This window comes from Pseudogymnoascus destructans (genome assembly GCF_001641265.1).
Source record: "Pseudogymnoascus destructans isolate 20631-21 unplaced genomic scaffold scaffold_5, whole genome shotgun sequence".
Lineage (NCBI taxonomy): Eukaryota > Fungi > Ascomycota > Leotiomycetes > Thelebolales > Thelebolaceae > Pseudogymnoascus > Pseudogymnoascus destructans.
In genome coordinates, this window is record NW_020167524.1 from 284,666 (window position 1) to 308,501 (window position 23,836).

At 46.6% G+C, this 23,836-nt stretch overlaps 6 protein-coding genes across 6 annotated transcripts; 3 read left to right on the forward strand and 3 right to left on the reverse strand.

The window, feature by feature from the left end:
- Positions 1-5,291: 5,291 nt before the first annotated feature.
- On the reverse strand, positions 5,292-8,320 carry VC83_02376 (uncharacterized protein; the record flags this gene model as incomplete). Its single annotated transcript, XM_024466042.1, has 2 exons — positions 5,292-6,537; positions 6,591-8,320. One exon carries the CDS (start codon positions 8,318-8,320, stop codon positions 7,409-7,411), a length of 912 nt encoding a protein of 303 aa, XP_024326422.1. The 3' UTR covers positions 5,292-6,537; positions 6,591-7,408.
- A 221-nt stretch (positions 8,321-8,541) lies between these two features.
- On the forward strand, positions 8,542-9,449 carry VC83_02377 (uncharacterized protein; the record flags this gene model as incomplete). Its single annotated transcript, XM_024466043.1, has 1 exon — positions 8,542-9,449. One exon carries the CDS (start codon positions 8,542-8,544, stop codon positions 8,875-8,877), a length of 336 nt encoding a protein of 111 aa, XP_024326421.1. The 3' UTR covers positions 8,878-9,449.
- Positions 9,450-9,815: 366 nt separating this feature from the next.
- Positions 9,816-10,333, reverse strand: VC83_02378 (uncharacterized protein; the record flags this gene model as incomplete). Its single annotated transcript, XM_024466044.1, has 2 exons — positions 9,816-9,840; positions 9,897-10,333. The coding sequence occupies 2 exons, from the start codon at positions 10,331-10,333 to the stop codon at positions 9,816-9,818; spliced, it is 462 nt and encodes a 153-aa protein (XP_024326424.1).
- A 1,045-nt stretch (positions 10,334-11,378) lies between these two features.
- Positions 11,379-13,547, reverse strand: VC83_02379 (uncharacterized protein). Its single transcript, XM_024466045.1, has 7 exons — positions 13,241-13,547; positions 12,637-13,175; positions 12,258-12,584; positions 12,184-12,209; positions 12,035-12,119; positions 11,788-11,951; positions 11,379-11,726 (listed from the first exon to the last, which is right to left on the reverse strand). The coding sequence occupies exons 1-7, from the start codon at positions 13,467-13,469 to the stop codon at positions 11,558-11,560; spliced, it is 1,539 nt and encodes a 512-aa protein (XP_024326423.1). The 5' UTR covers positions 13,470-13,547; the 3' UTR covers positions 11,379-11,557.
- Positions 13,548-13,921: 374 nt separating this feature from the next.
- VC83_02380 (uncharacterized protein) lies at positions 13,922-14,412 on the forward strand (the record flags this gene model as incomplete). The annotated part of the gene is made up of 3 exons (XM_024466046.1): positions 13,922-14,003; positions 14,077-14,133; positions 14,195-14,412. The coding sequence occupies 3 exons, from the start codon at positions 13,922-13,924 to the stop codon at positions 14,410-14,412; spliced, it is 357 nt and encodes a 118-aa protein (XP_024326143.1).
- A 7,080-nt stretch (positions 14,413-21,492) lies between these two features.
- On the forward strand, positions 21,493-22,356 carry VC83_02381 (uncharacterized protein; the record flags this gene model as incomplete). The annotated part of the gene is made up of 1 exon (XM_024466047.1): positions 21,493-22,356. One exon carries the CDS (start codon positions 21,493-21,495, stop codon positions 22,354-22,356), a length of 864 nt encoding a protein of 287 aa, XP_024326144.1.
- Positions 22,357-23,836: the final 1,480 nt, after the last annotated feature.

Genomic DNA, 23,836 nt, shown 5'->3' on the forward strand with positions numbered 1-23,836 from the left:
GACCAGGCGTCTAGGTCGAGGTAGAGCTGACTGTTCATAGAAATGGTCAGCTCGCCAAGAGAAGCCATCCTCGTGGGCCTGAGACGAGCTCAGGACTTCCGATGCCTCGCGACGAGTGCTTCAGTGAGGGCAGCGGCTAGCGAGTCAGCTGGGGCGACGGCGAGGGGTAGCAACGGCGAGGGAGGCAACGCGAGGGAGGGAGGCAACGCGCCCAGCGCGTTGAGTGGTTTTATAAGGCGGCCCATCATGTGAGGCCGCCCTGAACTCAGGGGCTGCCTGTAATGGTGGGTGCACCAGATGTGAGAATCTAGCCACCCAAGGAAGGGATGAATTTACTAAGACAACACACTGTCTTAGAAAACAGAGCCAAAGGGTCGTAGCTTAGACTATTCCACAACGCAGCAATCAGGTGTGTGATGTAGTGAAGTGGTTCAGACAAGTTGCAACAAATGTTGAGTCTGGGAACTCAGGGGTAAGTCAGAGGTTAACACCTCACTGACTTTTCAGAAACAAGGAGTAACAAGATGAATGCTTGGAAGCTTGGAAAAGACGTGGAAGTATGTGATAGTCGATTTACTGTATTGTCTGCTTGCCCTTTCTTAAGGAAAGGGCAATCCTATTTATGCTAAAGGAATGTAGTTCTCTCATTTTCCAAGACTTTCCATGACTTACCAGGCTTGGTAACTGTAGAGAATCCCATAGAACCATCTCTTAGGTTCGTAGCCTATAGGAAGTAAAAGGAGGTCCAAGGTCAGAGTACCCCTATAGACAAATTATGTCATAGACAAATTATGTCATAGACAAATTATGTCATAACATAACCAATCTTGTGGGTAACTAAAGAGCGATGACATGTAATGAATCATAGAGGTTCGTAGGAGCTTTTAGAGCTATTGTTCATGCTCCTAGGCCTCTAGTTGGTAGAGATATGTCATGTGGTAGTATGAGTGATGTCATGTAATGAATCATAGAGGGTTGTAGAGATATGCTATGTGGTAATATCAGCCCAGTAACTAAGGAGCGATGACGTGTAATGAATCATAGATGGTTGTAGCAATCGTTGAGTAGTATTGCTCTTGTTGTTGGTGTGATAAGCCGAAATATGTATAGTGACTTGTAGGTTTGAGGAGGAGATTTCCAAGTTTGCTCTTGAGTTTGATAGCAAACTGAGTGCAACGAATGTCAGTATGACACTGCCTGGCAGTGGAGCCACTAGGGCTCGGTAAACTAGGGTATGTAGGAACGTAGGATATAAGGAGCTGGAAGCCTCAGAAGGAGGCCTCCAGCCGATAGTCGCTGTACATACGTAGACCTACTGTCTTCCAATATGATCTCACTTCCTGCCTTCTGACCTGGTTCCCTGGACTCCCGTGAGACCCTGGGCTTACGCATTACAATTCTATCAGCCAGACTTGATCAAAACCCTTCAGGCGGCTAACGAGCTTGCTGTTAAAAGGGCCAAGGATGCAGGGACAGCGCGAGCAGAGGACCCTCCAGGATGGAGAGTAGACGATGCAGGCATCCTACGCTTCCAGGGAGTGGTATACATACCTCCCAACCAGGCAGTGAGGATGGAAATCTTCAAGATTTGCCATAACGACCCACTGGCCAGGCATTTTGGATATATGAAAACCCAAGAGTTGATCCAACGCAAATACTACTGGCCTGACCTTAGCAAGGAAACCAGGGAGTACGTACGGGGCTGCGGTAGATGCCAGCGCATCAAGCCCGTGTGACACAGGCCGTATGGCGAAATGCAGGCCTTGAGAATGCCCTCGAAACCATTTGAATCCATAAGTATGGACTTTATCACGGATCTGCCCCCAAGCGTAGGGGCAGACCAAGGCAAGGCTTCAGACTCCATCCTCATGATAGTAGATCGTTATACTAAGGTGTCCAAAACCATTACAGCCTCAGAACTGCTGCGGCTCTTCCTAGCGTTCTGGGGCAAGGACTTCAGAATCCCAGCTGAGATCATAACGGATAGGGGAAGTGTATTCACATGCCACTTCTGGTCGGCTTTCTGTTTCTACCTCAAAGTACGGCGTAACCTGTCCACTGCTTTCCAACCTCAATCTGACGGCCAGACCGAGAGGCAGAATCAGAATATCGAAGCCTACTTGCAGATCCACTGTAATCAGCACCAAGACAACTGGGTGGAACTCCTCCACTTCGCGGATTGACCTACAATAATGCCTTCCACAATTCCACCCAGATGTCGCCAAACCATGCCCGATACGGCATCAATATAGACCTAAGACAAGGGATCGAGGACGACCCCACCAGAAGGGAAGTGCCAGTTGCGAAAGATCGCGTCAACCTGATCCTAGAATTGTGACAGGAGCTCGAAGAGGCATGGAAACAGACGAAGGAAGCCCAAATATGAGGCTATAACAAGCTACACAACCAATGCAGTATATGGTAGGAGAGAAGGTGTGGCTATCGGCCAAGAATATCAGGATCACCCAGCCAAGCAGGAAGCTGGGGCACTGGTGGCTTGGGCCATACGAGATCATCCAGCAGATAGGTAAACAAGCATACCAGCTGAAGCTTCCACCACGATATAAGGCGATTCATGATATGTTCCACGTCTCCCTACTCGAGAGGTACTGGGAACGCGTAGAGAAGGCCGATACTCCACCCGACCCAGAGATCGTGGATGGGGAAGAAGAATACAGGGTCGAAACAGTCCTAGACCACAGGACTGTGTGAAAGGGCAGAGGAACTCGAGAAGAATACCTGATTAGGTGGGCAGGATACACTGCCACTGATGATCAGTGGGTTCCAAAGTTTGACGTAGGGCTACCGTTAATTGAGGCATATCACAAGGAGCAAGCAGAGAGGAACAGAGTCAGAACAACGTAGTAGTATGTAACCTATATACTACGGAAAGAAGAAAGTGTCAGAGTCCAACGAGGAACCACTACCCTCAGAAGAGGGCGACGACGACGGCAACACAGAAACCGACCCACCACCCACTAGCGAAGGGGACCCGACCACCACAGGAGGACGGGCGTTGTACACCCATTTCTCTAGTCCCACAAACATCCGCTCAAGAAGGGCGCAATCACAATCCACTGGTGCAGGCATAAGGATAGGGCCTGCTGGCGAAGGCGCAAGAGGCGTGGGCCTCACTCGAACTGCGGGAAGGGTCAGTAAGATGTCCAGGAAGAAGACCCAGGTAGCTCAGGCCCCTCCACCTCCTCCTCCACAGAAGAAGAGTGGTAGGGGCAGATAGCGCGAGGGCGTTGGCTCGATGCGACAGATCGAGGACGTTGGTTCAGCGTGACAGAACCAAAGGGAGTGGGCATCATGGGCGCCTCGCAGTCAGAGGAACCAAGCATCTGCATTTGTTTGGGCTGTTCGCCCTAATCCTTGGGGTGGTTGCTAGGCAGGGTGGTCCCGTGACCCCCCTTGTTGTTGGTTGGTGACCACTCCGTAGGCGGTCGCGCCCACCTTCCTTCTTCTTGTCCACCTTTTTCCTACACCTCCCCGATCGTTTGACCTTTGCTTCTCGCTCTCGCTCTCGCTCTTCGATCTTCAGTTGGTTGAGCTTCTATCCAGGATCTACACCTTCTTCAACGTTCCTACTTCCCTCGCTCGCGCAGTCCTTTACCATGGGACCCTGCCAGCCACCAGCCAAGAAGCTTCCCTTCATGCTGAAGAAATGTTCTGCAGAAGGCCATACTCGTTGCCGCCTCGGAAGAGGACAATCCTGCAGAAGGGGAGGCAATTGTAAGGCGGCCCATCATGTGAGGCCACCCTGAACTCAGGGGCTGCCTGGCAGTGGAGCCACTAGGGCTCGGTAAACTAGGGCATGTAGGAACGTAGGATATAAGGAGCTGGAAGCCTCAGAAGGAGGCTGTAAAGGCGTAGGGCCCAGGGTGTCACGGGAGTTCAGGGAACCAGGTCAGGAGGCAGGAAGTAAGGGTTATATTGGTGTGAAGCACAATAGGTCTACGCTGATACAGCGACTATTGACTGGAGGCCTCACTCCGAGCCTCCAGCCCCTTATATACAGGAACCCGTAGGCCCTAATTTACTGAGCCTGCCAGGTCCACTGTAAGAGCGTGGCACCTCATGTGCCCTCACGTGAGGGCCGCCTTACAGAGGCCTCCAGCTGATAGTCGCTGTACATACATAGACCTACTGTCTTGCAATACGATCTCACTTCCTGCCTTCTGACCTGGTTCCCTGGACTCCCGTGAGACCCTGGGCTTACACGTTACAGGTTTCCTGCTTAGTAAGAATCACCATGGTATATAAAACTTATTTATGAACTTACCGGGTATATAAAACTTTTGCCCATATGTTATAGCTTACTACTATTAATGAGCGCCCTTAGACACGCTCCTTTTTCACCTCCGTTACGTTATAGAACCCGTGTTATGAAGGGGACACATAGGAGGTCTGTAATGGTAAGGGTAGAGGCGGTAAGCCAAATTAGTAGAGAATATCTATTAATAGTTAGCACGTGGTAGATGAATCTTTCAAGGGGGCAAACAGGGTAAATAGATCTTTTGCCCTTACCTCTATTAGTAAGGGGTAGTAAGGGAGGGGGTTTATGATAGAGGAAATAGGAGGCTATATTAGAGGAAATGGGAAGGGGGTTAATAGCAAGGTCGTGACGGTAAGGTGGTAGAAATGAGGCGATAGCATGGTAGCGATAGGAAGGTTTAGAGAGTTTTAGGGTCGCGTGTAGGGTAGATAGATTTTTTTCAGAAACAGGGCATATAGATCTTTACAGGGGGCAAACAGGGTAAATATATCTTTTGCCCTATTTAAAATCCAAACCTTTCATTCATTCAAGGATATGATGAAGTTAGTCTAACCCCTCAACACCTTTTTTGTTGGACGAGCTTAAACTCAGTTAAGAGAACTTCATACGACGACCTGAGGACACCACCCCCCTCCCGATGACACCTTGCCATATCTCTCAACTCCTACATTATATACAGCAGTTTCCCCATTTGCTTTACTATTATATACTAAATATAAAAACATGTATGATCATCAAGAACCTAAAGTTGGGCAAACGCCAGAAAAACTTAAAATGCTTTACTAATGCAAGGGGCAAAAAACGTACATTTGGCAGAACAAACAAGAGAAGCAGTTCCTGTATCCATTGCCACAGAACTTGCCCACTTGTCCACGAGACCGTAGAGGTCCTGTTGGTTCTATATGGGGACTTGCGGCTACTGGAACGGCTATGGGTGGGGAGGACGAGGAAGAGCTTCATGTAAGCACAGGGGGAGACAGTTGGCAAAGTTAGTTGGAAACGGTAATCTAGTCTGCTAGAGAGATATTTTTAATTCTATCTTTTGGGAAATTTGTCGGATTCCATGCTTTAGTTGTGAAACACTGTACATCTAATGCCATTAGCAAACGTGGCTTGCCTGGTACCGCCGCCATCTTGAGTTGAAGATAGTTACATGTGCCATACCCCACCTCTCGTGACAATCAGCCGAGTAACCTTTGAAAACTGAACACTATTTCAGCCCTGTGCGTCACGGCTCTACTGGGAAGTGGCAGTAATGCTACAGGTAGAAATGGATATAACAGTTAGTATCGAGATCCAAACCCCGCCACCCCACAAATAGATCATTCACGAGAGCTCAATTTATACCACCATGCAACCTGTAGGGCGCCGTGTTACAGTATCACTGAACGCCTCGGCTTCCCCTTCTGCATCAGCGCTAAATAAATATCAAGTTTATTTGTCACTACCCGTACTTTCTCGTAAACATTTGTAGTAAGCTTCCATCGATCCCCATCCCCCTTTTCGTCGGCCGAGCTTAAACCCTGTTACAACAGAAAACTCCATACAACGCATGGCGTTTGAGATAAGTTCATCTAGAACAGCGCGCTAGAACGGGCCGTTGCGTTTTGATCTGAGACTATTTTACCCATTCCACCTCGTCGCATCTCGCAAACAAATAAAGGTTGGCGCGCTCAGACAGACATCTACATCTCGGCGTTCCCAACTTGTTGTGTAGCAAACTCCGGTGTTAACACGGCCGAGGCGCCGCGTGCCTGTCATCGTTCAAACCGGAGTTATGACACTCCCCGAGACCTCTAGAGGGACGAATTCAGACTTCACACTACACCCACACCCGCATTAGCAAGCATCCACCTCATTCTTCAAACCACAGGGCGCAGAAGAGTCACGATGAACAATAAGATCACCACAGCAATCCGAAGCCACATTACAGGGCCAACCCTGGGCGACACAGACACCCACGAGGAGGACCGTGAGTGGACTCGCGACAGAGAGCCCGAAGAGGAGGAACATGGCGAAGGAGGGCTTCATGGTGTAAATGCTGGCGGCTTGGAGCTGTGATGTGATGGATATTAGCGTGGTAAATTTACTGCGGGAGAAAGTGATGCGAGGGCGTTTTATCTGCGTTGCTGGGAAAGGGAGAGGAAGGGGGGTCGATATATAACTCTGGTGCTAGACATCTGTTTCACTCAGGACCCTCGAAGGGTAAGTCGTCCCGGCGCCATTATATAGCTTTATTGATGAGCACTCGAAGGTAGCTAGAGATATTAGATAGATCTGCCTCGGCCTTGGTAGTGTTGAGTCCAAATACCATTTACCCCCTTTTTTTGCGGCGAAGAAACCCATAGCCGTTGGCTCATTGTCTTAGATGTGAGACAGATCATTGGGGAGGGTTGGATCGGCAACGAGGCAGGAGCTGACCACGGGGCAAATCTTTCTGGCAGTGTATTACGGGAATTGTGGGGTGTTACACTGGGGTTTATTGGGAGTTCTCCTTGGTTATTTTGTAGTATGGTGTTTGGTATCAGCTCTGTCATCGCACGTCGACTCGTCACGATTCGGGTGTTGGGTTTCGTTCGGGGTTTGGTTTCTTTCCATCGAGTTGGCTGTCTCTGCAGTGCTCATGGGCTGGCATGATGGGATGGCCAGGGATGAAGATATATATTTTCTGTCTCTATATCTGACAGACGTCGTTGGGCGGTTGTGGTTGAAGGCGGCGGAGCTTGGACCGATAAGAAGCGTGCCGAGCCGCTAGACCCCGCTGTAGATAAGGTCCCCTAACCCTTCCGCACGTGATGGGCGCCCTGTATCCATCACAACCTTCACCTTCCCAAGATCAATTCACAAACCTCACTTCTCTCCTACTTCATCATCAAAAGGCACTTATACACATCAAAAAGACAATTTTGAAGTAGCACTCTTCTTCCTTTTTCTATGTATAACCTCTCTCCTCCCCTAGTGCCATCAGAATTCATCTATATTCATGCCTCTTTCGCCCAAAATCTATCCCGCTTCTCCACGGAATACGGCCAATATTATGCCCAACCCCAAGATATCCGCCAACGCCGTGACTTTATGCTCCCAAAACGCCGTCATGAAGCAAAAAATCCACTCCGCTCAGATCCTCGCTCAGATCGCGATCTCCACAGGCGCCACAGGCGTAGGGGCGACCGCCGCAGCAGCCTCGGCCTCTGCCTTGGCCTTCCTCTCCATCTCCTCGAGGTACACCGCGTACTTGCTTCTCTTATTATGAATCCCGCACTCCGTCTTCTCTTGTCCCTTCCACCTTCCAGCGCGCTCATCCTCTCCCTGCGCAACAGGCTGCGTGCTGTGCCAGTCTCCCACGCTCTTGTATCCCTGGTCCAACAACACGTTGTACGGCACGTTGTTCTCATCGATATACGCTTTCACCTGCGCGAATGACCAGTTGAAGAGGGGGTTCAACTTGACCAGCCCGGCGTCGTCGACTTCAAGAATACCGAGATCGGAGCGCTTGTCGCCCTGCGAACGACGGCGGCCGGTGAGGACTGCCGCGACGCTGAGATCGGAGTATGCGCGCTCGGCGAGCTCGACCTTGGCGACCCAGTCGTACAGATCTGGTTCCGTCTCCCACAGCTTGGGACCATAGCGGGTCTCAAACTCCTCTGCGTTGGCGAGGCCAGCGGGGGAGAAGGTGTGGAGGGCCGCGTCGGGGTAGCGGGCTTGGATGCGCTGGAGCAGGTCGAGGGTCTCGGGGAAGTGGTGGAAGGTGTCGAGGAAGATGAGGGGGACGGGGGGGGAGGAGGGGTCCTCGGCTTGTAGCTTGGAGAGGAGGTCGATGGTGACGAGGCCGGTGAGGCCGAAGGCGGTGGTTTGGAAGAGGGAGGGGAGGGTGGTCTTGGCCCAGCGGAGGATGGCGAGGGGTTCCATGCGGGAGAGTTGGGAGTTGATGTGCTTTAGTTGCGGCTTGGTGAAGGTGATTTGTGGGAGGGTTGCGCGGGAGGAGGAGCCGGAGGCGTAGCCGGACTCGGCGTCGCTCGTGGTGTCTTTGGAGGAGCCCATCGTGAGATTGGTCGGTGGGTTGTGTGTATGTGTGGGTGTGTTTTCAGGTATGTGATGTTCGATCTCTGGTTTGGTTTTGGTTGAGTCGAGATGATGTTTTTTTCGAGTGTGTGCGTGGTAGATCGAGGGGTTGAATGGGTGATGTGAGGGGTGAGTAGTCGTGTGAGTATGTGTGCTTCTTATAAGTCGGTCATGAACAAAAGACTGCAGTCAAGAGTCTGATGAATAATGTAGACAATGCCAGCAACAGAGAGTTGGATGATGACAAAGTCGAAGGAGGGAGAATAATCAGAACCGGGTTTATGGAAGATGAAGAAGAAGAGAAGGAGAGAAGGAGAGAAGGAGAGAAGGAGAGAAGGAGAGAAGGAGAGAAGGAGGAGAGGGAAATAGAGGAGAGAGAAAGAGAAAGAGAAAGAGGAAGAGCGGGGCGGTTTCAAGGGAGCCAGCTGGGACGGAATATGTCAGATGTCAATGACCGCGGTGGCTACTATGGAGCGCACACATATGAAGTCCACACCACCTCGACCACGCACACCCACACTCGCATAAACGGCTGAAGGCAACGGCTTTTCTCACAGCAGATTACCTATCCGGGGGAAGTACACTCTACTCTGCTCTATAGCTCAGGAAGTACAATGATCTCACTGTTACTCGGCCTAGACCTGGGAAAGACGGCGAAGTGGCACGCAAGATGGCGTCTTCGAGGGCCATTCCGAGGGTGTCCGAGGGGGGGGAGAGAGATCGTGGGAAGTAAGACGTGCTATGGTGTATTGTGGGGAAGAGGGGCGAGGGGCGAGGAAGGGGCGTGAAAGGTACTCGGAGGAGATATGAGAAACTGAGCCTGAAGGGAAGTACTGGTAGAAGTACCCTTAGTTAGATTGAAAGGTAAGTGCGCAGTAGACTGAGCGTAGACTGATTGCGTTCTTTCACTCTTATTGTAACGATTCTCACATTCTCACATCCACCACCATCACTACATAAAGAACGCCCTCTCCCTCATCACCACCTTCTTTCAATTTGTATTCATTCCCATCCCATATAAAATACACCCTCTCAGATAAAAGTACATAATTCCAATCGCCGCCCCCCAAAGTAACTCTCCATAAAACCCGCGCCCGCTGTGAAAATAAATTCGGAAAAGCACGCAATCCACACCATCCCCCATCCAGCGCGATCACGCAATCCGCCTTGATTTGCTGGTTGGGTGCCTTACCAAGCAGAAATTAAGCGGGGCTGTGATTGATGCGATCACGTGGGATGACGCCGACGCCATGGATGGGGGTGGATTAAGTGGGGGGTTCAAAGTGAAGGGTGCTGATTGGCTGCTGTCGCAGGAGCTTAGGGATTTTGTTCTGTGATTGGAATCGAGGGTGGTGATGTCATGTGACCCGGGGCTGTGGGTGGTGCCTGGCACGTGATGCTTCTTTTTCGTCGTGTTCCACAACTCGTCCATGCTCTCTCTCCCTCATACCATGCTTCATACTTTTCTTCCAATTCAATGCCCCTCATCACCAGGCCATCTACCACGTCGAAGAAGGTGATGTTTTCCAATGCGCAAGGCCAGGAGTGTTCATACGTAGCCCCACCCCAATTCTCATATCCATCCTCACAGATTACATGAATCTCCTCTGCGTTGACAAATGTCCGAATTTCTTTCGATTCAAAATGGTAGAAGCATTCCTCCTGGTTTCCGCGCTGAAACTTAAGCCGCTTGATCATGTGCGCAACTGGCTTGAAGGGGAACGAAACCCTGTTGCTGATAGAAACCATATCAATATCCAAATTGAGCCAGACATAGCGCAGCCCATCACCAAGCTCGGAGAATACTTGCTTGTATAGCTCCATGTTACGGGCTTCCTGACAGACTTTTAGTGCTGCTGGCATAGGCGTTGTCGAGGCTAGACGGTAGGGCCTTTCCTCCCAGAGGATGGTAACCTCGACAGTTCGGGGCTCAACTGTAAGCTTCCGTATTTGAGCACGAATCTCGAATGGGAGATTGTTGAAAGTGAACATAGTGTTGAATCCTATGTCAGAGCATGTTGGTTGTGAGAAACAGAGGCGTACGGGGATTCTGAGTCCTGGTAAGATGAGAAGGTCTGATTCAGGCCATGAGCTATACAAATACACCGAAGCATGGACAGGGTGTCATGACCCCCAGTTTCGGCTCGTTGCGGAGTTAAGCGCCTGATCTAATTGTGACACCGAGCCTCCGAGCGCTATTACACTTACGTATCTCGTGGTAACCCATGTTTTCCACCATCCAAGAAAGAAATCGTAGGTTCACTCCTGATTTTGAAGATATTTACTAAATAGTGGTCAGACGAGTTCATTTCCAACCCCTATAAATATGTTGCCACATGATGTTGATGCGAAATATCGAGGGAAACGCAACCCAGAAGGTTCGGAGCAAGCAGGGCGTAAAGAGAAGCAATAAGTGGATAGCATAAAGGCTGCCACAGTGCCAAGAAGGTTGGATGAGGGTCTCGCATCTGTTTTGCGGGGTCGCGATGGGATGGAGATGATCACCTGTGCATTCTTTGATGGACATGGGATGAATGAGTCTGGGTTTGGAAGTTGATGAGGGGAAGATGGTTTTGCAAGCACAAGGGCGTTTAGAGATGTGCAGTATGGTGGGGTGCAGCTTTGTTTATATCAATTTACTCGACGACATTGAGACAAACTTGCTATCGATGCAGCCAGCAGAGGCTGGAGATAGTTAAGGAATGGCGGCACCGTTCGATAAGGTTGGCACCAGTCGATACTGCCGAACTGACATCTAGATATCCCATTGAGTGGTGACAACAAAGTGATCGCCCCATTTGTCTCTCATTTCAAAAAATGTACAGCCCTCGTTTCTTCCATGCTACGGGAAGTTGGAGTTCGGATTTCTGGCTCACGAGTCAGGCAGTGGCACCAGGCTATTGGGAGCCAGTGATTCGGGCTCAGCTGAGCCCGGAAAGCTCAGCTCGTCAGGGTTTTGGGGGTTTTCCCAGGGCTACAAATAGCGTTTGTAGGCCCGTAGATTAGGTAGTAATTCAATTTGATTATATTATATTTTACTGTACTCTACTGTGAAGCGCTCCGTTGCCCGAAGAGATGGATTACGGTGATCGGAGATTACCACACGAATTTGTGTGTAGAAACTACGCTAGAAGAGATTCAAGAGGAAGTATGAGTTGACGGCGAAAGCAGGCGAAAGTCTCGATCTGTTGCTGACGACTGAAATCAACCAGCCATTCATGCCTTCGATACTTCAACAACATGGAACCTTCTCGCATCATTTGGATGGTACGACGAAAAATAATCATCATACACCAGATCTTCCGGGCCGGTCTCGTAGACGCTGAGTCTTTCGAAGCGCCGGAATACGGTTCCCAAGGTGACGTAGAGTTCACAATACGCAAGGCTATATCAGATCAGCAAGTCAATAGGGTTCTAATCTGTAGGGAGGAGACGGGGACACATACGGCATCCCCACACACTGTCTCGAGCCTTTCCCAAATGGAACAAGATACTTGTCAAGGAACCTAGCGGCTTCGGGATCGACCCATCGCTCAGGATCGAATTTGTCAGGCGAAGGAAATATATTTTCGTTCCGGTGCATTGTCCACGAGCTCATTCCAACAATGGTCTATATATATTGTCAGCAAACCGCGGGTGCTGTAGCTCGAAAAAGGGATTCGCCTGGGATAGAAATTGGCGACTAAGACGTACACCGGCAGGGACTGCATACTCATTAAAGACTGCACCGGGCTCAGGTGTTAATCTTGGAAGCCGTCCGATAACACCAAAGGATAATCTAGACAACATTAGTGTTCATTCTAATCAGAAAGTGAAACGGAGATGCGGTAGAATGGGCAAACCTGAGGGCTTCCTTGATCACGGCGGTCTGTAAATATTAGTAAAGGCTCGACATACTCGCCCGTAGTGAACGTACTAGGCAAGGAAGCCTTTCCAGCAGGACAAAATCCAGACTAGCATGGGGATCTGGAAAGGCTTCTCTTAATTCAGAGGCAAGCTTGCGATAGATGGCTTCGTTTGAGATAATATTATATGATGCAATTGTCATAGCATTTCCGGTAGTATCAGCAGCCGCAGCGATGATAATATACGCCTCATCCTTTAGCTCATCCACTGATGGCGTAACGTGCCCTTCAGCAGCATCCGGATTGAGGAGATGATAAAACATTGTGGTCCTAGACTTCGATTTGTCCTGCCCAGCATCCATATGTGCCTTGACGCTAATTATCTGCTTCCGACAATCCTACAACGGGACAGTGAGCGACTATTCATGCGAAACTTTAGATATACGGTACCTCTTGCATCTGCATGAAGCTCCGGAGTGGCTTGCTCAGAATCTTCGCCAACCACATTGGAGTCTTTAGTGCAAGTGGCTGAATAAATGGCCACTGTTGAAAGAACCAGAACGCAGGGCCAAGGCCCCTCACCATGGCGAAGAAATCCACACCAAAGTCTGCACGGTCAAGGAGGTTATGACAATCATCGAACGCGTAGTCGGTTATTACGTCTACAGATACCGCACGAAAGCCGTGATGAAGGTCGAGCGGTTGGCCGGCCACCAGAGCTTCCGCCAGTCGGCGACAGAGTTTCTGGGCCTTTGATTGGACGACTTCTTCGAGTTGGAGTACCATCTTGCGTGAGAATAGAGGGTTCAAAGCTGCTCGACGGATACGATGCAATTCGTTGCTGGCAGTGGTAAAAGCGGCCGAGTTCGATCCAAAGGCGCGGTAGAAAGCAGAGCTCTTTGAGTACTTGGATCCTACATGATAGATTGTCTCATAGTTATCCGGGTCTGCAAGATGGATCTCGTCGGGGGTTATTCGGATAACGGGTCCTGTTCAAAACATGAGAAATCGGTAAAAAATGTCACAGGCTGATCATAAAACTGGAACACCGTACCATACTCCCGATGTAGCATTTCAATCTGTGCATAATATCTGCTGCCGCCAACATTGCTAAAGAAGAATGCGTAGAGATACGTCACCGCCGCGAGTGTCGGGCCTGGAATGTTGGCAAGTGGGTGAAACCAGCGTCGGTACACGAAGACGCCCAAGAACCAGCAGATTGCTGCTGTGGAGAGGCAGCTGGTCCAAGCCGAGATGCTAGAGAAGAGACTACTTGCCGTCATTGTTTGTCCGATGTAAAAAAAAAAAATTTATCTGTCACATCCAATGCTCGAGGGAATATGCCACTTTAGAGAGATATTATGCCACATGATTGACTGATGGCCGATTAGGTCACAACCAATTATGGTGATGGAGCGCAGAGGTAAGGAACTTTGTGCCACTGTGCACAATGGGCTACATATACTCGATTATCAAATACTATTTCCGTCTGCGAGCGGTTCTTGCCGCAATGGCTCTATATATTGTGGTATCCGACCACTCGGATTCACTTCCGTATGCCGTGAGGCCTTGACTCAACAACCGACACTGGGGCTGGACACTATGTAGGTGACTGTTTCAACGTGGGGAAAACCCATGCAAACGCGCGCGTACTCAAAAGAAAACTGTATCATTCTTATTGTTCTTCCATGGCAAAGACCGAAGGCTCAGTGGCCTCTCTGTTTCATTGAACAACATGTCTGCCCCACCTGCTGAGCCTGTTGAGCTGCCTGTTGCGCCGCCAGTTGAGCCTGAATCCGACATCCCAGTTGTAAGATGTTGCTTCTCCTGCACAAGGGCTCGTTTTATTTTGGCACCGCAAAAGCTAACTTCCTTGCATTCTATATCCAGCCTTTGTTCGTCGCCGCGAACTGCAGACTGGCCTGCGTTCTACACAGAAGTCTTTAAGTATGCTGAGTCTTATCCCTTCTCATACGTATTCTAATATAACATGGGCATTTAAAACCAGGCGGGTGGATTGAGCAGTTAGAGATGTCTATCGATTTCAAATCTGACGATGGTACTGTCACTAACGACCACGTCTTCTCGGTGTGGTCAAGAACCTTCGTTGAAGCTGGCGAAAAGTTTGGAAAGACTTTCCGCATAGCTGACTTGGCGAGGGAATATATTGTAGGCGCCGGTTTCGATAAAGTGGTGGAAAAGAAGTTTGGGCAATGGCTCTCCTGACGAGAGTTATGGGGGGTACGTCGCAGAAATGTTCTTGTTCCTGTGCTTCTAGCTGATTGTGTTTGCTATTAGTGGGAGTATGCCGAGGTCCAGGCGTCCCTAGGCTGGATGAAGACTGGGCTTTGTAATCGTCGTACGCACGCCTATTATAACGTGTGCGTATATGATCCTTATGCGCCTCTGCGTTTCCTTCACAGTAGGGACTGCTAATAGAAATTAGGTCCGTTGTCTGGGCAAAAGCCGCTAGGAAACGAAGCCATGTAGAAGTGTGAACGGTCTATTACCAGAGACGTATCTTTGCGCTGCTCTGATGAACGTTGTCTGAGCGTCTGGAATACCTCACCTACATAAATGATGTGCACCTTCTTCCTTGCGTTCTTTGGCTAGAGCAACCCTATCGAAGAATGGGTCTGATCTAATCGATCGGTTGGTGGACTAGATTGCTGCATGATGGCGCAAGATATAACTTATACGAGTACTGAACCAATTTATTCCATAGAAATCACCGTACAACTCCGGCCAAGGGCCAACTCTGCATACTTCTATGGCCCCTTCCGTACTTGTCGAGGCACTGCTGTTGAATCGTAAGGTATTGAATTGCATACTACTGAAACTACGGACTTGCCTTTCACATAGTATAGGTGCTTGCCCAGTTAAATTCCCGACATCTAACGGCCGGGACATAATCCCTGGATTCCGCTTGGCCATTGCCGAAAACTAATCCCCGTCACATATTCCACCGGTTTCAGGAATTGCGAGACTGATGGTGACGAGACAGCCAAAGTTCTCTCCAGATTTCCTCACGAGACACGAAGGCTACGGACCGTGTTCCAAATCTCAATGGTCCTACAACATGAGCCATCCTCCTCGTGCACATGCCAGATCTGGCACAACAACCTGTGTCGCCTTGCCAAGCCGCCTAACTTGACCCCAACTATTCGCCGCTGCCCCGGTCTCATGCAACCTCCCCTCTTCTCCTCCTGTAGTTGGCCAGCGTTCTCGTTCCGTCGTAACACCCCGTGTTTCGGTGGAATGGCTACAGTATTATCTCGTTAAGTCGATGTAATTGGTCATGCATAAATTTATCGAGTTATAGTAATATCGAGTTAAAAAGTGATCCGAAGTAGACCCGAAGTAGCCCCTCAGCTAAACCATCCATCCATCCAACGTGCCTTGAACCAAGTCATTGGCCTGTTTAGCCACTAATTGCCTCTCCACGCGCTCTAAAGAGCGCAGAAATGATGCTAGATCTGTGATCTTAATCAGAACTTAGAGGGCTTGTATAGCATTCTGTGTAGTAAGCACAGGACGCTAGGGCTCCTCATCATCATCATCTTGAGCATCGGAAACCTATATATATAGAGCCATCGCCTCCTGTAGAATTGTGTCCTCATCTAAGCCTCCCTCCACCTCTTGTATTCCCTCACTAGATTCAAAAAGTTCGAAAGGTCCATAGCATCTGATATATGACCAGCTTGTTGTACTTGAGTATATAAGTTGTTTAGAACAGGAAGTAGGTGTATAGGAAGCTGTATTAGGCATAAAAGAATTGTGCTTTTTCGAAAGCAATTGTAGATAGTCGTATTTGTAATGTCATGATGTCATGATCAAATAAGCTAGCGAATTGCAAAGTGTATTGTCATTGTTTTGATTAGATCTAGGTTGTTGCTAAAAGATTCGAGCATGAACTCGAGCCATTACTGATGATAATAGCTTTTTAAAGAGGCTATAATACCTTGATTAAGAGGTTGATATCAACTATTCACATTTAGAGGAAGCTAGAAATTCATATGTTTAGAGGAGGTGTCAATTCCACTACAGCGATATAGTCTGAGAAGTTATCCATTGTAAGCAGTATAGAACATGATGTACCAATATGAGTATAGAAAGCATTTAGCCAATCTGCTATAACAAATTGATTCATCTAAGTCTTCTTATTCCACCTCTAAACCCCACCTATTACCCCTACATTTGCATGTTGTAAAGCTCGAGGCTTTTTAGTCTTTCTAATAAATCAAAGAGGAAGTCAATCTGTTCTAGCAGTATTAACACAAATGGCTACTAATATAAGTGCTTTGTCCTTCTTCTGTCCTAGAATTGATCGTGTTATAAAGCCCTTTAAAGGGCTCATCCTCTAGTAAAGCCTAGTCTCATGCATGTTGTAAATATTGTCCTCTAATAACTCCCCTGTAATAATAGTTTGTATAGCCTTCATTTGTTCTTCTACAGTGACACTAATAGATCTAGCTTTGCTGTGTAGAGTTTGATATAATATATTATGCTGTTGTCAAAACTTTATGATCCATCCGCAGCTACATTCTAGCATAGGTAGTCCACGGTATTATAGTAGCTGATTCTAGATAATCTTTGCCTTTGATTGTAAGATTTCTGTAGTTGTAATGCTGCTACGCTCTTTAATAAGCCTCTGCTAGTCGTAAAGAGCAGCTTCTAATTTAGGCTAGTGACAGCGTCGTGATGCTAAGCTTTAGAGCTGTTTGTTTCTAGAGTATTAGGAGTATCGTTAAGGTCTGAAAATTGAGAGCTAAGGGATTATAAGACTATAGATTGGCTAAGTTGATGATTGTATTGCTTAATGAACCACTGTATAGTGGCCTTTTGTGTGGGTGAGATTGATGCTAGGTTCAGAGGGCTTTTCGCTGTTCGAGAGTCATAGAATAGAGCTTTTTCGAAGGCATTTTGAAGGTATTCTAAGACTAGTCTAATAATTAGTTTATAATTGGGAAAAGGGGCTTAATATCGTGTGTATCATGATTTGTATGATGAATGGAAGATCTGAAGAAAGTTATTAAGTTATCTAGAAAATCGACTAATTGTGTATCGACTTAACAAGATGATACTGTACTGTAGACTGAAAGCCAAACTCCACTTGTGCCTAGCACCACTCTAACTCCCTGTCTAGTTCCCTTCCTAATGTAGTTGAAGAGGCATGAATGCACCCTTTGCCTTGATTTCTAAACCATGCAAATCACCTTATGTCTGATCTCCCCACTCTCACCCCCATCCATGACAACAGGATAGCGCTCAAATCCCACATGACCATAGAAGATTTCTGCCCCCTTATTCTCTCTAGTGTTTAGCACAGATACTAATATACCTGTAGTATCTAGGTATATCTTGAGTATATACCTACCCTTTGATATTTGAAGAGTATCTAGCATATCTAGATACTCTAGAGTATATATCCAGATATATGCTAAGAGTAGCTAAGGGTAGCCAAGACCTCTTTTTGCAAACATCGTGAGACCTGTCTTGATGCTGTATATAGTAATAACTATCCTTAGAATGAGTGACTCGTCATTATCAGATATACCAACAGAGCTCAAGGGCTATAATAGCAATGATACTCATAATGAGCCAAGTTTGCCAACACTGCCTACCCCTATTCAGGATATTGATCCTACACTACTCTGGCTCTAGCCTCTAGGACAGATGCTGGCAACTGACAACGTCGATAATATTCACAAAGCTATTATATTCACGATTGATACTTGATAGTAATCCACCTATGGTTAAGATGACCTGCTTGCAACCAAACTGTGGATATTCACCTACTCTGCAACTATTAAGTCAAACTTCGACTAGTAATCTTTAGAAGCACTATACCTAGAAGCATCTAACGGTAGCATATACAATGAAAATTCATAAGAATACATCGTCAAGCCCATCGAGTAGTGCATCATTGTTCTTTAAGCCATGAAACTAGCAAATCCAGCCTATTCAAGCATTAAATAGTAGAGTGAAATACCAAGAGTTATTATTCTCATTTGTTATATCAAATAACCTCTCCTTATGACTTATTAAGAGCTATTCGTTTTATCAATTAGTACAATTCTTAAGCCTAACTACTTTGTCAATCTTGTTATGAACGCTATACCAAGAGCTATAGCGGCAATTCTCACATTACTAAGGCTTATTACAAATAGAACTCCAGTCTCATATTAACCTTGGCAGCTGGATATCTATCATAACAGATGCATGGACTGCATGAAACTATACAGAGTACGCTACTGTTACAGGTCATTAGATTAATGCGAAGTGGCAGCACTAGGATGGGGTGCTCATGCCGTTTTGCTGCTGCTGCTGCTGCTGCTGCTGCTGTAAATTATGCTGCTGGCTGAAGTTGTATTACTTTATGTAATCCACCTTCAAGAACCAATTCATAGCAGCGAATATCTCGCTTAAGAATTAGCAGCAGTAACAGATAGCTTTGAAATCACAGGTGCTATCTTACTTATACACGAGATAATGCCTTGGTGAATACTGTAATGCTTTCAGAATTTGAGAAATTAGCTAGTAAACACTAGATGTCTATTCAACAGCCTTGGACATTTTCTGTTAAATAAGGGGACGTCTAGTGTATTGCATATATCATTAATCTTACAGTTCAAGCTGCTCTTAAGAGCTTGAAAGCTAGCCTAGATACAGAAACAGAAGCATACTAGTGTGAGCAAGGTCTTGCCTAGATTCCATAGCGTATAGATAGCTCTTCTACAGAAGTATTAGCTACCCTTGAAAAGCTATGAAGACACATTTGTGTGTTTCAGAACTGACGAGCATAGAAGATGCTTTACAGAAGCAGATAAAGCCGCAGGCCAAAAGCCACGCTAATTAGCACTTGATATGCCTATACGCTGGAATTCAACGTACTATATGCTTGAAACTGCTATAAAGCTTCGAATACTGATTACTACAGTGTGTACTACACAAAAGCTTGATACTAGTATGAAGGATATTGTGTTAACAAGTAATGATTAGGCTATTATTAAAACTCTTAAACGATTATTCTTGGTATTCTTAAAGCCATCGAGACAGCTACAAAGTGATTCATATCCAACCCTTAACTTTACTATCCCTCTTTACTTAAAGATGATAAATAAAGTTATATTGATATAAGAAGATCTTGGTAAAAGCTCTGCAATTGGACTGGCATGTAGAGCTGCGCTTTAAAAGCTTAATGAGTATTATACTCTTACAACAAATGAGCAGTGTAAGCACTTAGCTGTTGCTACAATTTGTGACCTACAAATGGATCATACAGAATTTAAAAAGATATATCTAAATACTATAGATGATACATGAAGATCATGAGCAAGGGTGCAATTCGAAGACGTTTGTAGAATGTACCAAAAGTGAGAGTATCACCTTGATACAGAGCGTATCGACCGTGAAACAGCTCTTGCAGAAGCAATAGGTGCTACTAATACAATAGAGCAAGAACCTAATTCTAACGAAGACCTATTTGCGTTAGAGGTTAGCATTTCAGGAGCTAGAATGGAGGTGGTAGATGTAATGGTGGGTGCAGCAGATTGTAATGGTGGGTGCACCAGATGTGAGAATCTAGCCACCCAAGGAAGGGATGATTTTACTAAGACAACACACTGTCTTAGGAAAAAGAGCCAAAGGGTTGTAGCTTAGACTATTCCACAACGCAGCAATCAGGTGTATGATATAGTGGAGTGGTTTAGACAAGTTATAACAAATGTTGAGTCTGAGAACTCAGGGGTAAGTCAGAGGTTAGCACCTCACTGACTTTTCAGAAACAAGGAGTAACAAGATCAATGCTTGGAAGCTTGGAAAAGACGTGAAAGTATGTGATAGTCGATTTACTGTATTGTCTGCTTGCCCTTTCTTAAGGAAAGGGCAATCCTATTTAGTCGACGTAAGAGAATCCCATAGAACCATCTCCTAGGTTCCTAGCCTATAGGAAGTGAAAGGAGGTCCAAGGTCAGAGTACCCCTATAGACAAATTATGTCATAACTTAACCAATCTTGTGGGTAACTAAGGAGCGATGACGTGTAATGAATCATAGAGGGTTGTAGAAGCTTTTGGAGCTATCGTTCATGTTCCTAGGCCTCTAGTTGATAGAGATATGTCATGTGTAGTATTAGCCCAGTAACTAAGGAGTGATGTCATGTAATGAATCATAGAGGGTTGTAGAGATATGCTATGTGGTCATATCGGCCCAGTAACTAAGGAGCAATGACGTGTAATGAATCATAGAGGGTTGTAGCAATTGTTGAGTAGTATTGCTCTTGTTGTTGGTGTGATAAGCCAAGATATGTATAGTGACTTGTAGGTTTGAGGAGGAGATTTCTAAGTTTGCTCTTGAGTAAATGTGGCCTGAGATTTTCAAAACAGCAGGGTACCTCATAAACCGCACCATCATCAGTCATAAACGATGAGACCCCGTACGGACTTCTACTCCAGTCCTTACCTACAGAGAGCCAAAAGCCAGAGTTACTTAAGCCATTACTCTCTCATATTCGCTCTTATGGCTGTAGAGCCTATGCCCTTATTCTAAACAAGCCAAAGCTTGAGAGGATACAGAGGAACGCCCAAATAGGCTACCTAGTTGGCTATAACTCTACAAACATATTCCGCATTTGGGTTCCGCAACTTAAAAGGGTTATAGTTACAAGAGACGTTACCTTTGATGAGACAAAGGCTTATGACCCTTCTGTTGAAATAGTGGCACCACAGAAGAAGCTCTACCGCTCTCCCCACCAAGATCCTGAGAAAGAATCGCTCATGAAGCTTGGCAAATGCTTCCATTGCCACGAAAGCGGCCATCGTGCTCATGACTGCCCTCAGAAACAGAAAGGCAGACTCAATGAGATCTCTGATACTGAGGATCCTACCCAGTATGAGTCGGGAAAAGAATAGCCTCTAGAAAAGACGTCGCTAGAGGTTCTACAGCAAGAATTGCCTCCTCTGCCTCATCATTATCCCATTTCGACTATGACACTCCATTCTTAGCTACCTGCAGAATAGGAAGGAATCAAATTGTCATGCAAGCCTTAATGGATAGCGGTGCAACAGGTGGAAGCTTTGTGAATGCTGTTGACGCAAAACGAATTTGTGAAATTGAGAATATCTCTCCTATCCAACTTATAAAACCAAAGAGAGTTGCAGCACCTACAGTTACGCATGCTATATACCCTCGACTACAAATTGGAGGTCACGTTGAAAGTCTATGCCCTCTATTCATTACTACTCTTGGGAAACATTCTATCATTCTTGGGAAAGCTTGGATGAAGCAGCATGGAGTCACACTCAATATGGTAAACGACCAAGTCATCTTTACAAAGGGTCACTGCCAGCACACTACACCAACAGACACTTTAAAAGTGAAAACTACAAGTCCCCAAGCTGAGAAGGAAATACAAGATAAAGAAGCTCTGAAGCCAGCCCTCCAACCTCATTATAAGAACAAGAACAAATGCACTGTTACAATGATTGGAGCTGCACCATTCAATATGCTTCGGAAGCAGAAAGGAGCTAAGGTTTTTGCAGTATCATTTAAAGATATACTCGCTGAACAAGCAAAGGAGGAAATAAAAGAAATCAACCCAAAACTGATCCTTCCAAACAGATATGCAGACCATCACATTGTGTTAGAAGGGAACTCGAAACTAGGGCATGCACCACTCTATAACATGTCGTATGAGGCTCAGCTTGTCCAAACAGAGCTCGAAAAGACAGTTCAGGTCATTGAAATACCAGATATTCAAGATCAAGAAGATGAGGAGTTTGAGGGGGAACAACAGCCTCAGAACGGGACAACAATTCCGTACGAATCAGAGGCAACAAACACCTCCTCTCCTCAAGAAGAGCCGCCTACTCAGAAGGACCACGGAGCTACAGAGCTACAGGAACAACTTCAAATGCCTGAAATGACACTGGAACACCCTGAGGACACCGTACGAAGACACGACGTCTACCTAGCTACAATAGCGATACCAGAAGCAAAGCTAAGCTTACACCAAGCTTTCCTAGTAGGAACGGAGTTCAATCGACAGAGCATACACCGTACGGACCTACCAGCTGCTCCAAAGTTCTGGAATCAACTCCAAACTCATCCACATCGAATAGTTGATAGCAAACTGAGTGCAACGAATGTCAGTATGACAGTAGATGCTTAAACCACGGCCTAGTGAGCATACTAATATCCTCAAATATTAGTGCGTAAAGCAATACTAATATCTAGTTATTGCCTGTATTGCTCATGACCATTTAGCAATTCCAGCAACATCCGCAGCATCAGAACAGGTATTTAGTAATGGTAGTGATATTATTACAAAAAAGGGGAATAGGTTATCACTGCTAACGATTAGATATTTACTTTGCTTACGGAATTAGGGTTGGATATAAGAGGCTGACAGTGATGGTGATGATGCTGACGATGAGGCATACAAATAGGGGCACACGAATAGGGGTTGGGTTAGGTTAGGTTAGGTTATTACTATTACCAAAAGCTTCATTTTTATATACTCCATTTAGCCTCATATATCTGGATATATACCTACTCTACCCATAAGAAATTGGCCGGGTATATACTCTACCCGTGGGAATCACGGTATACTACCCGGATACATATCCGCCGAACACTGATTCTCTCCCGCTGTTGTATGTTTTTGATTCCCTTTTTTTTTTGCCATTTTTTCTGTATAAATATGAATCCTGTTGTAATAGTCACATGATCTCACGTGATCTCTGTACGGATTATCTGTTGTAATATGTCACATGATCTCAGCACCACTTCCCCACAATTTCAGGCAGCAATAGATAGACAGAACAATACACAGGTTACTCAACAGTTATGAGCCCGGAGCAACTCCAAGACGCATTTTGAAGCCTATAGAAACCCGAACGGACCAAAATCAAGTCCTGTGTCCTGGAGTCGAAAAAACCATCATTATGGCGACCCTACAGAAGGCGGGGGTGGTCCTCACAAGCCCTAGAGACTGGGACGAGTGGATAGAGACTATCAAAACTGCTTCAATGAAGGCAGGAGTATGGGGGTATATCGATCCATCAATCGAGGACCCTCCTACACTCCTACAGCCCGTTCGACCTATTCCTGAGTTCGTACGGAGTGCCACGCAAGCTGGTGGTGGTGTTACTGCTCAAACAAGACCTGGAGTGTCAACAAGAGCTTCAGGTAGCCAGACCATCCAACCTTCAGTAGAAGGCCAACAGCAATTAACGCCAATTACGTACGCATCTCTTACAGAAGATCAGAAGGAACAGCTTCGAAACCTACAAGCTGATTTCCAATATGAGCGCAAGGTGTGGGAAAAGCAGGAGGAAGCAATTCAGGGGCTTCGCTCTAAGATCCAAGAAACCATCAAACGCGACTTCCTACCCTATACCTACAATTGCGATACTCCGTACGATATGCTTAGAAAGCTACGAGACCGGTTCGCACCTACTCAAAGAGCTAGAATCGGAGAATGGAGACTAGAATGGCAAAAGGCTGCAAAAATGCAAAGAGGCAAGGACCTTGAAGACTGGCTCCTAAACTGGGAGAATCTATACACTCAAGGCCATACGCTACAGGCAACAGAGGTTATCGACCCTCACGACGCTATCTATACCTTCCTTGATGCAATAGGACCTTGC

Coding starts and splice junctions, on each gene's coding strand:
- VC83_02379 (XM_024466045.1), bottom strand. CDS start 13,469: ATGACGGCAAGTAGTCTCTTCTCTAGCATCTCGGCTTGGACCAGCTGC. Junction 12,210..12,257: donor TGGAAAGGCTTCCTTGCCTA/GTACGTTCACTA, acceptor TAATATTTACAG/ACCGCCGTGATCAAGGAAGC. Junction 11,952..12,034: donor AGTATGCAGTCCCTGCCGGT/GTACGTCTTAGT, acceptor CAATATATATAG/ACCATTGTTGGAATGAGCTC.